Below are 15086 nucleotides of genomic sequence, written 5' to 3'. Positions count from 1 at the left end.
GCCCGATGGATCAGAGAAGAAAATAATACCTAGGTAGGTATATAGCAATAATAATAACAGTAGCTGTCGTTGGGACAACTGACAAGGCAACGCAGGGGGGACCTTCCAGGGGACAGGCCAGTGATGACTAAGGCAGATGGGCGTGCCCTTTGAAACACTTAAATTCAGAAGGGACCTGGGGTCACTCTGTCTCCTTTGATTACTCCCAACTGTCCAAATTCGCACCCTTTCATCAATTTTTATCGACAATACAATCGCAAATTCGATCCAGTAGCTTTGGTTCCCATCAAATTGTATCGACGCAATGCCTCGACGATCGAGATATGATGACGACGAGGAGCGTCTGCCCGAAGGCATGACGCGTGTCGGGTATGATGCCGACACGGGCGTCTATACGTTCCAGGACTCTGATGGCTCTTACTGGGAGGGTCCTCCTGGCTCGCAGTATGGGCAGCTGACTCGAGTTGGCCATGAGCTCGCTGGCGAAGATGACGATGCGGAACCATTTCTGCCTGGCACTGGCCCAGCTATACGCAAGGTGTCTTGGAGGCACGAACTCATGCCACTGCTCAATTTCGGAGTTATTATAGGCGTCGCTTTGCTACTTCTATGGTGGTACCTTCATGTAGCCGCCGGTTCTGATGAAGGAAGCGCACTGGAGTGTCCCAGCGGCACCGGGTCATACACCATCCACAAAGGCGACACGTGCTGGGACATTGCGGAGGCTCATGGAGGCAGTGTTGACGATATTTTGCGGCTCAACCCCAAGCTTGACTGTGACAAGCTGTCTGTGGGGTCTCAGATATGCCTCGAGGATTGAGGAGGATTGAGAGATTGGAGAGGAAATCCCGACTTTTTGGTTGGTGGCTACTTCGCAAACCGGCGGCAAGACGCCCTCCATTCACCCCGAAACGCATGCTGATTGAGCTTGGTCAAGCCCATCGACATGACTGGCTTACGACCACCCGTCTCAAGACTGTCGCCGAGGCAGGGGAGCTTTCCTCAAAGACGTCTGTCGAGCTCCATACCTACTACCTAGGTAGTATCTAGGTACGACTCGTCGGTTTTTATCGAGGGCATAAAGGCGGGTCAAGAGCTCCAGCTTTTAGCCCAGCGAAGCTAAAAGCACAGCGGTCTCCAGCGGCTCAGTCCAGACAAGGATGTGGCAGCAAAGCCAGAGCCTGTCCAAGTACCACGCTGCAGACCGTGTGGGCAATGGGTACATCAGGCACACTGAAAATTTACTGATAAGTCCATTGGATGTGGGCCTGACCGCAAGACGCGCCTTTGTTTCTCATAATAAGGTACCGACCGACCAGCAAAGGCGGGGCAAATTTGTTGACCCCTCTAATTTTTTTTTGGCGACCCTGGCTCGTCTTGAAATTTTTTTCTCTTTCCTTCACACATCTTTTGAATTACCAAAAACTCACTTCTCTCGTAAAGGCCTTGCCAGCGGGTGAAGAGTGAAAATGGATAAGGATAAGCTTGTCCAGTTGCTGCAGGCCAGCCAAGTTCGTATGTTTGCTCCTTTCGCTACATGTTTGACGTATGTCTAACCTATGCTCTACAGCCGACACGGAACAGGTCAAGGCCGTCACAGCTGACCTCCAGAAGAACTACTACTCCAAGCCCGAGTCACTTCTGCTCCTCGTCGAGATTACCCTCACCCATGGCGATGCTCCCATCCGACAGCTCGCCTCGGTCCAGGCTGCCCGCATTGCTATCAAGCACTGGGACAGTGTACCCGACGACAAGAAGTCGCTGTGCCGCACCCACCTCCTCGAGGGCTCTCTCAAGGAGTCCTCTGCTGCCAACCGTCACTCGCTTGCTCGCTTGATTGCGGACCTTGTCACCCTGGACATGGAGAACCAGCAGGGCGAGGAATTCCTGCAGCAGATTATTCCCCTCACCAACCATGACAACGTTGTGGCCCGCGAGGTTGGCTCGTACCTCATTTATGCTATGCTCGAGAACGACCCTGTTCACTTCAGCGACCACACACACCAGCTGCTGCAGTTGTTCCACTCTCGTATCGAGGATCCGGACAGCAAGGAGGTCCGCATCAACATCGTCCGCGGTATCGGTGCTATCCTCAACAACATCGTTCCCGAAGAAGACCCCAAGGCTGTGGAGGCTGTCGCCAGCTTCCTACCCAGCATGGTCAACATTCTGAAGGCTACTGTTGAGGCTGAAGATGAAGAGAGCTACAAGGTTGTCTTCGAAGTCTTCCACAGCTTCATTGCTTACGACTCTGCTCTATTCGGCTCCCACCTCCAGGAGCTTCTCCAGTTTATGATGGACCTCGCCGGCAACAAGCAGGCCGAAGATGACGCTCGCTCACAGGCTGTTGCCTTCCTCATTCAAGCCGTCCACTTCCGCCCTCGCAAGCTACAGGCTATGAACGATATTCCGTCCCGAATGATGGTTGGCGCCATGCACATCATTGCCGAACTTGATGACGACGACGACGATGAGGACATGTCCCCAGCCAGATCTGCTATCGGTCTTGTTGATGAGTTGGCCAACTCTCTTCCGCCCCGCCAGGTCATTGTCCCTCTCCTGGAGCAGTTCCCCACCTTTGCAACCAGCCCAGACCCTACTTACAGAATGTCGGCTATGCTCTCTCTGGGCAACGCCGCTGCTGGTGCCCCCGACTTCATCTCAACCCAGCTCGAGCCACTCCTGCCTGCCATCGTCAACCTTCTCGTTGACAATGAGCTCAAGGTCCGCCACGCTGCCCTTGTTGGTCTCATCCACCTCGCTGAGGAGATGGTCGATGAGATGGCTTCTCACCACGAGCAGATTCTCTCCGCGGTGCTCAAGAACCTTGAGGCTGCTTCTCAGGCTGGCAATGACAAGAAGAATGTCGCCATCATTCGTTGCGCTTGTGGTGCCCTCGATACCTTCGGCGATGGTATTGAGAACAAGGTCATGGCCCAATACGGTCCGAACCTCATTGCGCCCATGGTCAAGCTTCTGGGTCACGAGGACTTTGGCGTTCGCGCGGGCGCTGCTTCTGCCCTTGGTGCCATTTCCTCGTCCATGGAGAGTGGCTTCAAGCCTTACTTTGACGAAGTTATGAAGGCACTCGGCAAGTTCGTCATGATCAAGGACAGCGAGGAGGAGATGAACCTTCGCAGTGCCACTTGTGACAGCTTAGGCCGCATTGCTACTGCTGTTGGCGCTGAAGCTTTCCAACCCTACGTCATGGATCTCATGAAGGCTAGCGAGGAGGCCCTTCACCTCGATAACCCCAGACTCAAGGAGACCAGCTTCATTCTCTGGTCCAGCCTTTCCAAGGTCTACCAGGACCAGTTCAGCCACTTCCTGGACGGCGTCTTCAGTGGCCTTTTTGCCTCGCTCGACCTTGAGGAAGAAGAGATTGATCTTCCCGGTATCGATGCGAGCCAGCTCGGCGACGGCTCGCTTGTCGTGGGTGGCAAGAAGATCAAAATCAAGGCCAACTCGAGTGAGGACGATGTTGCCATTGCTACTGGTGGTGCTGAGGAGGATGACTGGGCTGACCTGGAGGACTTTGAGGGTTTTGGGGCGGTTACTGCCGTTGCTCTGGAGCAGGAGATTGCTCTCGATGTGCTCGGTGACGTGATCGCCAACTCCTGCAACAGCAACAATCTCGAGACATACACTGAAAAGACGATCGAGAAGATCACGCCTTTCGCTGAACACACATACGAAGGCTGCCGAAAGTCTGCTATCTCTACGCTCTGGAGAATCTACACTCGTGTCTTCCAAGTTTGGGAGACCGGTGCCGGCATCAAGTGGGAACCTGGCATGCCTCCTAAGCACACACCACCTGCTTCCATTGTCAGCATCGGCCAAGCCCTCCAGCAGGCTACCAACAACCTCTGGTCTGAAGACAGCGAACGGTATGTAAACTCTTGTTATTATCCTTCCACTTTGCATGATGAATACCTTGCGTTACCCAGCTCACTCAGACGCATATTGCGGTTGCTGAGAACACGTCTAATCTACTCCTGATTTGCAATACCATACATGAAACTTTTCCTTTGCATCGCGCTTTTGGACGAATGCTAACGAGGTGAACTTCAGGAGCGTCATTACCGATATCAACCGCAACGTTGCTGCTGCTCTTAAGGCTTGTGGCCCCGCTGTTCTCGCCTCCAACTCAGAGATGCTTCAGGAGATGGTCTCTGTCATTACTCTGATCATTACTCGCTCGCACCCTTGCCAGCAGGATCTCGGTGACGAGGAAGGTGACCAGGATATCGATGCTGGTTCGTCAGAATATGACTGGCTTGTTGTTGATACTGCTCTTGATGTCGTTGTGGGCCTCGCTACTGCCCTCGGTCCCTCCTTCGCTGAGCTCTGGAAGATCTTTGAGAAGCCAATTTTCAAGCTTGCGAGCTCCACTGAGGACCTTCACCGCTCTACTGCCGTCGGCACTATTGCTGAGGTTCTCAAGCACGCTGGTGAGGCCATGACCCCCTTCACCGCATCACTCGGCCAGACTCTTGGCCGTCGTCTCACGGATCCTGATGCGCTCGCCAAGTCTAACGCTGCTTACGCTATTGGTCTTCTCATCTACACATCTGCCGACACATCCAAGACCTTCCCTCTGTACCCTCAGATCTGGGAGAAGCTTGAGCCCCTCATCGCTGTCAGTGAGATGCGTCTTACTGACAACGTTGCTGGTGCTCTCTGCCGCATGATGATGAAGAACCCCGATGCTGGTTTCGTCAGCGAGGCTTTGCCTGCTGTTGTCAACATCCTGCCCCTTGTGGAGGACTATGAGGAGAATGAGCCCATCTATAAGTGCATCTACAACTTGTACGAGCAGGCCAACCCCACTGTCGAGCGGCTTACCCCCCAGCTTCTTGCCATCTTTGAGAAGGTTCTGTCGCCTCCTGAAGAGCAGCTCGAGCCTAGCAGCCGTGAGATTCTGCAGCGCGTCGTTAGTATTCTTTACAAGGCTCAGCCCAACCTCCTTGCCAACCACGCCGGCTTGCTGAAGCTTGCTGGTCTGCAATAAGCGGACTACCAGATGTGGCAAGGGAATTCCGGGAATGGAAACAGGCCGGTAACGCATTGGATGAATTCAAGAATATACATGGCATTATAGGGAACTTGCTTTTGATGATTAGGACCATGAAGCGATGATTGCAATGCACATTTATTTGATGAGCTGGGGGGTTTAAAGGGATACCTAGGAATAAGAGTATAATAGCGTCACAGTGTTTAGCCTAGCAAGGCTCATAAATTGATTTGATTCAACATGATGCATTGTGTACCAGTGTGGTGGAGCTGAGGTGAAGGCATATCTAGGATCAAGGCTCAAGCCTTGCCTGGCCAGTTCGGAGATGCTTCGCTAGAGATGGGTAGAAGCCTGTATGTCGGCAAGGAAATCAACGCAAGTCTTCGCTGCCGACTTTGCATTACCCTGCCTTGGCAGTCCCTACAGAAGCCGAAGTGGCCTAGTTGCTGGTTCGCCTGCAGCTTGCAGTTGGACGCCATGAATGCTGGAGCGTGGCCAATGTTAACAACGAGAGGTGATAACTATGTATTCTAGTAGGTAAGATAAGGAGGTGTATTGTTGCTGGTCTGGCGTGGTGAGTGAGAGGCTAGAGAGTGAGCGCGGTGTCATGCTTGGCATGAGACCTGTCTAGAAAAGGGTAATATTGGTATAATCCGGCATTGTAGTAACTAACAAGCCGGCCGTCCGCTTAGCCCAACCCTAAATGTGACGCATTGTTCGATATCTGGCATGAGGTCGTGTTGACAATACTGGGTTGGGCCACCTTCGTAGTGATATACCGCAACGACGGCAGGTAGATAATGTCGAGGGAAATCGGAACACTCGACTCGCAAATCACAATGATCGGTGCTTATAAAGGTGTCACAGAGGATTGGGCAAGTGTTGTCCCTCGTATATTTGCTGGGAGACGCGAGTGTAGTGCAGGACCAACTGCCGGGGCAAAGCAACCGGATGTCAACAATAGCTGTATCGCGTGTGATAAAGCGCCACGCAAAACAAGGTGTTATTCTGCGTTTTGCCAAGTATCATGTGGGCGACAATCGCTCCAAAAATTACTGTCTTTACTCTGCAGTTGGTTGATGAACAATACTTGAAGGGTATGCTTTCGATGCAGCTCGCCCGGTTCCGGGTATACCAGAGGCCGTTCAAGACTAGCTATTGCAGCCGCCGACCGATGGGACAATTCCTCTGCTGACTGGATACGAATAAAGATGGGCGGTGACAAGTGGCGATCTACGGTCCCAACCTCCGACAGGTGGTTCGGTATGACGGCATTATGAGACTTGGAGGAGGGTGGAAGATGGCAGTGACCCACGCTCCAATTGCAAACATCGCGAATGAGAAACAAAAACACCCGGAATAACTGCTGATCTCTGGTTGCAAAACAAAAGATGGTAGATAAATGCTGCTGAGCAGCAGAGTAACGTCCTTCAAGTCGCACACGTCAGTAGCGAGTAAAACATGGCCATACCTACATCAGCACTAGAAATGGCAATGACTTGATCTAGATACGATACTAGACGCCGATTGTGCGCTTTCGAGGCCCAAGTTTTCGGGTTAGACTACGACTCCAGGGTAGATGGTGGCCTCGGAAACAAGGACGTCAGTCTCTGCGACAAAAAAGGCCGGCAAAGGTCCATTTTGCTCCGAGTGATGCTAATATCAAGGATATGGATTTTTAAGTAATTATGACGCACATGTTCGGATGCAAGTAACTAGGTGGTATCAAATATCAAAGCCGAAACTGGAGAGATATTGTACTATGTGTTGCCTACAATGTAGTCACTCAGCTCTACGCCTCAAAGTAACGGTCGCACGTAGCCATAGCTTGTGCCCTGATTTTCGAGTCTGACTTGCAGCTTCAACACATTTAGCTCTTCATTTTCATTTGCTGGGGAGCCCGCATTTCCCAATGCTGCTATGCACAATAGACTGCCTGAGTTTGAACGTTCTCGTCAACATGCGGCTGTCAAGAAAGAGAGGGAAAAGTAAGTCAACTAAAGCACCTTCCGTCTCATAACATGAGAGGTAGTCTGGAGAGTCTTTCGGGTGCCAAGTGTGCGAGCGATGTCTTCACAAAAACGGCTGGAGTGCACAACACACCCCCTCCCGGAAGAGACTGTTTGGTGGCGTTGCTGGCTAGCACACAAGCAAGGTTTTCCGACGGGTTGTTCTTTAATACGAGATGGTGGCTTTCCATGAGCATTTTGGCCCTTTCAGACACAGCTAGAGGCTCACAGATGGAGTCATGTCAGAGTGACTATGAGGCTAGTTGGCCAGATGACCCGCCAGCATCCCACCGGAAATGACGAGACTGACAGTTTTTACTTTGCCCACTTTGGAGTTATTGCCGCTGGACGAGGCTGCCTCTAAGGAGATAGGAAATAGCTCCGGTGGAGGATATCACGGTTGGCAGGCAGCTGGGGTTACGAATGCTACGCGTCTGCTCGGGTACATTTTGGATGCGTATTTACTAATTCGAGGGCCAGGCATGGTCCTCAGAGTCTAGATGTCGTTCACCGTCAGCTAAATCATGTTGCAGATTAGAATTCCAGATGGAATTTGCAAGGATAATACTGACTGTTCACGCAGTCGCGCAAGTGCTCCTGGCAAGGAACCTCGTGAGCTCATTGCCTCGACGGATCTGCTGCAAGTGCAGCAAACTAACCAGTCTGTGATGGACAACCAAGTGACCCTGGGATCGACTTGGCATGACATCAGACTGAAAATCCCATCTTATTCTCCGTCCTAGCAGTTGGCTAGATTGCAAAGCTTCTCTGCCCGAAATTGATGGGACGTGGGACGATTCAACCAGAAAGCTACTTGGAAGCTTCAAATCGAGAGCAGGCCGTATTTTACACATTGCTTGCCAAAGATGCTGGGCGATCGCCCAGCTTGATGCCTCGGCCGGCCCAATCCCAAAGCAGCAGTTCGTTGGTGGCGCCTGCCTTCCCTTGTCTCGGCGTCCCACACACACTACGTTGTATGGTGCCTCGTGGTCCATCATGACCTCATGGTGGGTGAGGTTGGAGATTTCTTTGCGAGTAGCGCCTGTTGGTCGAAAGGAGTATGAGGTGGTGGGGGGTTTATACGTGATGAGAAGATGTTGTCCCTCACCGGTGACCAAAACAACTGGTCTGGCTCCTACAATTGAGCTAACGCACGAATTGGAGATTCTTTGTGAAGCATATGTATATGTATGGATAGGCACATGGACTCGGGAAAAGCTGGTGCATGGTGGCGCGCCAGCCCGTTGCGGTTTGGAGCAGGTGCTTGCATCGGTACGGGGTAGAAACATCAGAGCATGTGAGCGAGTGGTTTGTTGTAGCCTTGTCCGGATGGTAATTGCCCGAATCCTTTAATAATATAAATTGTTACACCCCGAACTAACAAGTTTTGACGCTAGCCGGGACAATGTCTTCCCTTTTGGTGTGACGTGTGTGTGTAGTGTGTGTCTCGAAGCAAGAGAGAGTTATTTGGGGACACGCTGTAGGAGCAGCACAGCAATCAATTTACTTTTTGTCGTTTAATTGCTAGTTATCATTTGAAGCTAAAACGTCTAAAACAAGTACGGTAGGAGACGGAAATAAAATCTGCGAGGTTTCATGGGCAGAAAGCAAAGACCAGAGAGTGCGCGACGCTTTATGCAGGGGAGCACACCAAAAGTCAGGCAGCCCACTTGGTTACTTGGTTGGAGGAGCAAAGGAGCCAACGTGCCTCGCATCCTGATTCCTACCTTGGTAGCGCCATACGGTGGCCGGGTCGACTCGAAGGAGCCAGGGATGGATACCACATGGCTCTGTGGAAATGCTGGAAGGCAGGTCAGAGGTGGTGAGGTATTTGTGGCTGGTTGCCTCCGCAGTAGGGTAGTGAGTGTGCCAAGGTAAGAATAGTAAGAATAGTCAACTAATTAATATGACGGCTGTCACATTGCGTTTGCCTGCACATCGATAGTGTTACTCGGGGAAGTGCATGAGGGTTGTTGCAGATTTCATCTGTCATTTGGGAGACGACGATGCGAAGGTTGCTCCGGACAAGGGCGATCGATACGCAGTGGTGGTGGGACGACTGCTGTCAAGGAAGATGAATCCGAACTTTGATGCCAAAAAAAGAAAAAGAGGGTTGCTGCTTGTGCGTATCAGTCAGCTAGGGCTTCGGGACGCGCGTGGGAGATGGAATTGAGTTTTTCGGCGTTGACCTGGCGGTCGGTAGCTCGGTAGGTATCAGGTAGGAGAAGTCAATTGCGCACGAGCGGCGAGGGAGGAGTACCCTAGCATTTCATGAAGATTGGTATTAATAATAAATAAATAAAAAGATGGAAAAAAAGATTTTAAAAAAAAAAACACAGTAAAAAGAACGGCGGTTCTTGGCTCGATGCAGGAACAGAACCAACCAAGCTGGACAACCCAACCTCAACATTCCACATTCCATGGGCAAATGTGACACTATTAGCTAGTATTAGGTAGTATCGATGACGGGAGCCCACCCACACACCACTCAAACTCTACGAAAGGACAATCTTCATCTTGCCATGTTTGCTGGCAGCTGGTCGCAGGCTGGCTGGCTGGGGAGGCGTGTAGCTTTGTCGGTGGACTGGGCGCTTTGCCTGTGCCGTCTAACCATGGTGGTGTGGAGGATGGGCAGCGTCGGAAGAATACAGGATTACAGGGGGGGGATTTAGCCAGCCTCCGGGACCTGCAGAGGGAAAGAAGAGACAAGTCGTCACCAAGATGAGAAGATGAGAAATCATATAATTGGTAGAGACGCTGAGCCTTTTGTACCACAAAGCCTTGCACTGAAAATCGTACCACAATACGGAGTAGACAGCACTGGAACATTTCGAAACACCACGCGCGGCCAAATGACTGGGCAATTAAGAATGGAGCATTCCGGTGCCGACGAGTACGCTGATGAGGGAGAGTTGGAACGTGAGGCTATTTTAAGCCCCATCTTGTTTGTCTAGTCAAGGATAGTCAAGGATGTGTCGGTTGGAGCCGGTGTCAGTATCATGATTTCAAGCGACGCCGTTGGATCATCCCAACCTCGTCTCTGGTAATTGTCGTCGAGATTGGCGTAAAAACGGCTGCATAAATTACTGGTCGAAAAAGGAACGGCGAAAAACGGCGCAAGAGCAAAGTTTACTCCCATTTTTTTTTAGCCTCGCAGATGCACCGGGATAGATTACCTGCCTAGGTGAGCAGGTTCCACAGGGAAAGGGGAGACGAATTGGACAAGTTGACGAGCTATCAGTCGCCGGAGCACAATGGGCGCTATACTTTCGGCAGAAAAGAGAAGAGAAGAGCGAGAGGTCGAGAGAGCACCTTGATTTGCATGTCCGTCCCCAATATTACTTGTGGCTCGACCCAACAAGGTTTGGGTGAAGATGCGCGTTTGTGCGTGTGCTGCTCCGCCAACAACCCACGAAGCTGTAGAAAGCGAGGAAAATGGGGGGATGCACATTCTTGAAGCTCTCCCATCCCTATAAATTCATCTGTTTATCTTCAATCAAAGCCATTGGCCAACGTGCCTGCCGACACGATCAAGCTGTTGTTTTTGTCCAGCTTCTTCACAGCACCATTGTTGCCCTGTCCCCGATCTGAGGGCCCAAACGCCAAGGCCCGACCGAGCAAGGACAAGAAACAGGCCCAGTGGCTCCCCGCACGATCCCATCGCCGAGCAGCGAGCAGCCGAGCGTACCTACAGGGGGCAGCCACCTAGCACCGAGCACACAACATGTACCTTTGTACCTTGTAACGTTAAAACTCTAGAGCCCCTGAGCCGGCAAAACCATTCCAGATCTCATTTAAATGGATGGAAAGAAGCATACTTTTTTTTTCTCGATATCCTTTCCTTCATCTGCCGGCGTACCTACCTATAGAACCAGAGATCTGGTCGGCAGAGTACCTTGCGTCCATGTAGTGCATCCCTCCCTCGCACCGCAGCGCCCAATGTGGGCTTCGAAGGCCCCCCCCTGGCGGGAGCGGCGGAAATGGTCCTGGGTCTGACAGTTCCATGTTACATGCCCATGGCCGAGCCCGTCGTTTGCCAGCTGTTGCCAGCTGTTGCCAGCTGCCTTTTCCCCTTCCGTTTGCTCGCTACCAGCCCCCAACATGGTGCACCGCAGCTGGCAGGCCTTGGCGCGCGCCCAACCACCCCTGCACCTGCACTGCTGCAAGCCCGTCGTTGTGGACCCGTGCCAGGGTTCCCCATATTTTCAAGCCAACGCGTGCAATGTAGTTGTGGCCCTCCCGCCTCCTGGGCTTGCTGGTCCCGGAGCCTGGATCCGCTGCCAAAAGCGATGGACGCCACAGCCAGAAGTCGCTATGCCCACCGTTTTTCCCCGTTTCTACCAATCCTTCGGTCTGGCACTAGTTAATAGTACCTAGTTGAACAGTTTTGTTATCGTCTTTTCTCACAACACCAACATTAGTCCGTTTGTCCAGTCCACCACAACCACGGTTCACACCCATTATCGTCTCGCCTCTTCTCTTCTGCACGCTCCCCTCCCAAGCCACGTCCCCCATTGATTTCTTCTTTCGCTGTTTGCCAATTGGCTTCCACAATGCCCTCAATCCTCGCCTCGCCTTGCCTCGCCGTCTCAACCAGACCAAACCCACATGCTGCCGCTACCTTCATCCGACTATCCAGAAACCGGGGCTCTCTTCTAGTCTGCGGGCCTTATTGCTGAGTACCTAGGTAGTTGTTTAGTTCGTCTCCTTCCGTCCAGGCCTGTGATCCTAAGCCTGGGTTCTGGGTTCTGGCAACTTTGGTGGCCTCTTTCACGCCCCCTTCCCACCCTCCTATCCACACCAAAAGAACCACGCCCCCCGTCCAAGGTTTCCCACCAAACAGCCGAACAATGCTCCTAGACAACATGGACCCAGCACCATGAGACTTGAGAATATATGTACCCAACCTGATCCCTTCTCTCCACCCTTCTGATCTTTTCCTTTTCCACCTCACATCCTGTTCCTTGTTTGTGCACTCGCAGCTTCTACCTTCGCTCATCGGACGATATTCTTCTTGTTTCCACCCATCGTTTTGGCAAACAAGATTTCGACTTTCGCCATCCCGTCGCTGATTCGCATTACTTCCTTCGCTTTCACAACTTAATCTAATACAACCGGTACGTCGTCCGTTGTCCGTTGCCCAGCGCCCAGTCCTCAATTTGCCTTTTACCGTGCTGGACCGATCGAATCACATGCACATGCTCGTCTATTTGCGAGCCGCCTTTTGGAATGCCCTTGTCCAACCTCGCACACAGTTTCACACAATGCCGCCTCGGCACCGAAAGTGGTCTCTGAACACCTCGCTAATTTCTCCTATAGACATCATGAAGTGGACTGCTGCCGCTCTTGGCCTCGCTGCCACCGTCGCCGCTGTTCCCCAGGGCGCTGCCTCCGGCCTTAAGCCCGATGGCTCTGCCCCCGAAGGCTGCACCGGTACCTACAACGGCAAGTTTGAGGTCAGCATCTTCAAGCTTGGCGCCAGCAAGCGCTCCATCGAGGTATGTAAATATGCGCGCTGCCCTGTACAATGAGCTAGATGAGATACAAATGCTAACGACCGCACAGAAGCGTGACTGCTCTGGCGACCAGTCCCTCGTCCTTGACCTCAAGGACGGTGTCCTGACTGACAGCAAGGGACGCATTGGTTCCATCGTCGCCAACTACCAGTTCCAGTTTGACGGCCCTCCCGCCCAGGCTGGTGCCCTCTACACTGCTGGTTTCTCCACCTGCCAGAACGGCTCCCTGGCCATCGGTTCCTCTACCGTCTTCTACCAGTGCCGCTCTGGTGACTTCTACAACCTCTACGACCGCCACTGGGCCGAGCAGTGTGAGGCCGTCGAGATTGTCGCCATGCCCTGCAGCGCCCAGAAGAGCAACGGTGGCAGCCCCATGCAGTCCCCCATCGCCACTAGCATGGCCGTCACCACCATTGTCGCTGCTCTCTCCGACGGCCAGCCCCAGGTCAAGACGACCACCATCCCTGTCCCCATGTGCCAGATTGGCGATGGTCAGGTCCAGGCTCACAGCACCCCTTGTGATCAGGCCCCCGGTGCCCCCGTCTCTCAGATCTCCGACGGCCAGATCCAGGCTCCCACCAACCTGCCTCCTGTTTCTCAGATCTCGGATGGCCAGATTCAGGTTCCCACCGGCGCCCCCCGTCTCTCAGATCTCCGACGGCCAGGTTCAGGCCCCCTCTGCCACTGGTGCTCCCGTCACCCAGATCTCGGATGGCCAGGTTCAGGCCCCCTCTGCCACTGGTGGCGCCAAGGTTACCCAGATCTCTGACGGCCAGGTCCAGGCTCCCACCACCACCGCCGCAACTATCCCCGTCGCTGCTGCTGGCAAGGCCATCCCCGGCCTCGCCGCTGCTGGTCTCGCCGCTGCTCTCTTCTTGTAAGCGCCTTGAAATTATAGGCCGCTAGCGGATGGAGGAGCTAAGGCGCTGTCATTTGGCTGGGGCGAACTCGGCCTTTGATATCCTTGCCTCTTGAAATGTTGGCTATCTGCACCCACGAATTTTACGTTTTGAATTGACCACGCGTTTCGGAACGAAACGGTTCAGTGGCTCTAGTATTTGGATGGAACTGCTGTTTGTCGCCACGGTTTTTGGTGACCCTAATGTGGTTGTGGAATTGTTCTTTTCTGTCGCATTTATGGCGGAGGCCCTCGCATGGTGCGTGGGCATTAATATATAGCACACACATGGTCATAGGTACAAATGGGATAGAGGATTGACTGTCCTCAAATTTTGTAAACGATTTCGTCTTGAAAATGCGTATTTGTTAGCGTAATAAGGCTGTGGCTACCGTGCTGGTTCTGCTGACATAATCGTAAAATGGGCAGCCAGAGGACAAGCTTGTGACAACTTTTTGGGCACGTCTTGTTGACACACCCACCACGCCAAAGTTCGGCGTCACGACTCAATCATGTCGGAATACTGGAAATCCACTCCGCGGTACTGGTGCAAGTACTGCGCCGTCTACGTGCGCGACACCAAACTTGAGCGCGCAAACCACGACTCGACCGCGAGGCATCAAGGCGCGCTCAAGCGTTCCCTGCGCGACCTGCACCGCAGCCATGACCGAAACGAACGAGACAAGGAGCGCGCCAAGCGCGAGATTGACCGGCTTAATGGCGTGGTCGCCGGTGAAAGCTCTTCTGCGGGCGCCGCCCCCGGGCCCTCCAGATCAACGCCATTCTCCTCTCACAAGCCAGCGTCGGCGCCGCCGCCCATGACGTCCGAGGCGTCGCTGAAGAAGCAGCGCGAGCAGCTCGCCGAGCTGGGGGTTGCGATACCAGGAAGCTTCCGCCCCGAGATGGCCATGCCGGGCGAGTGGACGGTCACGAGCACGCGCGTGATTGAGACGCGGCGGACAAACGGCGAGCAGGAGGGCAAGGTCGAGGCGCGGGCATCGGGCGTGCGCAAGCGAGAGGAGAATGAGGAGGAAAAAGAGGAGGAGGCGGCGGTGCGCGGGCTGTTCAAGAAGTCAAGGCGCTGGGGGCGTGATGCGAAAGCGATGCCAGACGACCAGGAGGCGGAGCTGGACGCGCTGCTGAACGGGTCGCTGGTCAAGAAGCAGCCTGCGGCTGAGGATGGTATCAAGAAAGAAGAGCAGACAGTCAAGGAAGAGAGACAAGAGGCCGAGGATGGCGTGGGTGCGAAGCTGGAGCCTGCTGTCAAGGAGGAGCCTGAGACGGCAACGGGCGGCATCGCAGAAACGCCAGCCAAGTCTGAGGATGCAGACTCGGCCGTGGGGGCTGTGGTGTTCAAAAAAAGGAAACCAAAGGGATTACGAACAAAATAGGCATTTCTTCGTTCATTTTCTAACATGTATACATGTTTGCATACAGCATTGGTAGGAGAGTATAGGTTTACATGATACCCCAACAGAGACCCGCAGACACAGACTGCACAATTTGCTTTTCAAACCGCTGCCGCCTTGTTTCATTTGCTGATGAACGAGAAGAGACTATCAAATTTTGAGACGCAAATGCTTGTCTCAATATTCCCACTGCTCCTGGAGCCGAAGTCGGCGCTCACACGTTCCGTGCCCCGTTGGGAT

At 53.1% G+C, this 15086-nt stretch overlaps 5 protein-coding genes across 5 annotated transcripts; 4 read left to right on the top strand and 1 right to left on the bottom strand.

Moving 5' to 3' along the window:
- Positions 1–304: 304 nt before the first annotated feature.
- On the top strand, positions 305–820 carry CCM_02897 (peptidoglycan-binding LysM domain protein; the record flags this gene model as incomplete). Its single annotated transcript, XM_006668049.1, has 1 exon — positions 305–820. One exon carries the CDS (start codon positions 305–307, stop codon positions 818–820), a length of 516 nt encoding a protein of 171 aa, XP_006668112.1.
- A 649-nt stretch (positions 821–1469) lies between these two features.
- Positions 1470–5011, top strand: CCM_02896 (karyopherin Kap123; the record flags this gene model as incomplete). The annotated part of the gene is made up of 3 exons (XM_006668048.1): positions 1470–1515; positions 1571–3887; positions 4072–5011. 3 exons carry the CDS (start codon positions 1470–1472, stop codon positions 5009–5011), a joined length of 3303 nt encoding a protein of 1100 aa, XP_006668111.1.
- A 1030-nt stretch (positions 5012–6041) lies between these two features.
- CCM_02895 (uncharacterized protein) lies at positions 6042–7006 on the top strand (the record flags this gene model as incomplete). The annotated part of the gene is made up of 4 exons (XM_006668047.1): positions 6042–6111; positions 6179–6277; positions 6576–6648; positions 6874–7006. The coding sequence occupies 4 exons, from the start codon at positions 6042–6044 to the stop codon at positions 7004–7006; spliced, it is 375 nt and encodes a 124-aa protein (XP_006668110.1).
- An 863-nt stretch (positions 7007–7869) lies between these two features.
- CCM_02894 (uncharacterized protein) lies at positions 7870–9440 on the bottom strand (the record flags this gene model as incomplete). Its single annotated transcript, XM_006668046.1, has 5 exons — positions 7870–7962; positions 7992–8146; positions 8175–8370; positions 8751–8813; positions 9408–9440. 5 exons carry the CDS (start codon positions 9438–9440, stop codon positions 7870–7872), a joined length of 540 nt encoding a protein of 179 aa, XP_006668109.1.
- Positions 9441–11124: 1684 nt separating this feature from the next.
- Positions 11125–13718, top strand: CCM_02893 (covalently-linked cell wall protein; the record flags this gene model as incomplete). Its single annotated transcript, XM_006668045.1, has 6 exons — positions 11125–11392; positions 11445–11702; positions 12175–12521; positions 12589–13161; positions 13190–13416; positions 13586–13718. 6 exons carry the CDS (start codon positions 11125–11127, stop codon positions 13716–13718), a joined length of 1806 nt encoding a protein of 601 aa, XP_006668108.1.
- Between the last annotated feature and the right edge of the window lie 1368 nt (positions 13719–15086).

This window comes from Cordyceps militaris, assembly GCF_000225605.1.
Source record: "Cordyceps militaris CM01 unplaced genomic scaffold CCM_S00002, whole genome shotgun sequence".
Lineage (NCBI taxonomy): Eukaryota > Fungi > Ascomycota > Sordariomycetes > Hypocreales > Cordycipitaceae > Cordyceps > Cordyceps militaris.
Note: the sequence above shows the minus strand (reverse complement) of the source record. Positions and strands in the feature narration are given on the sequence as shown.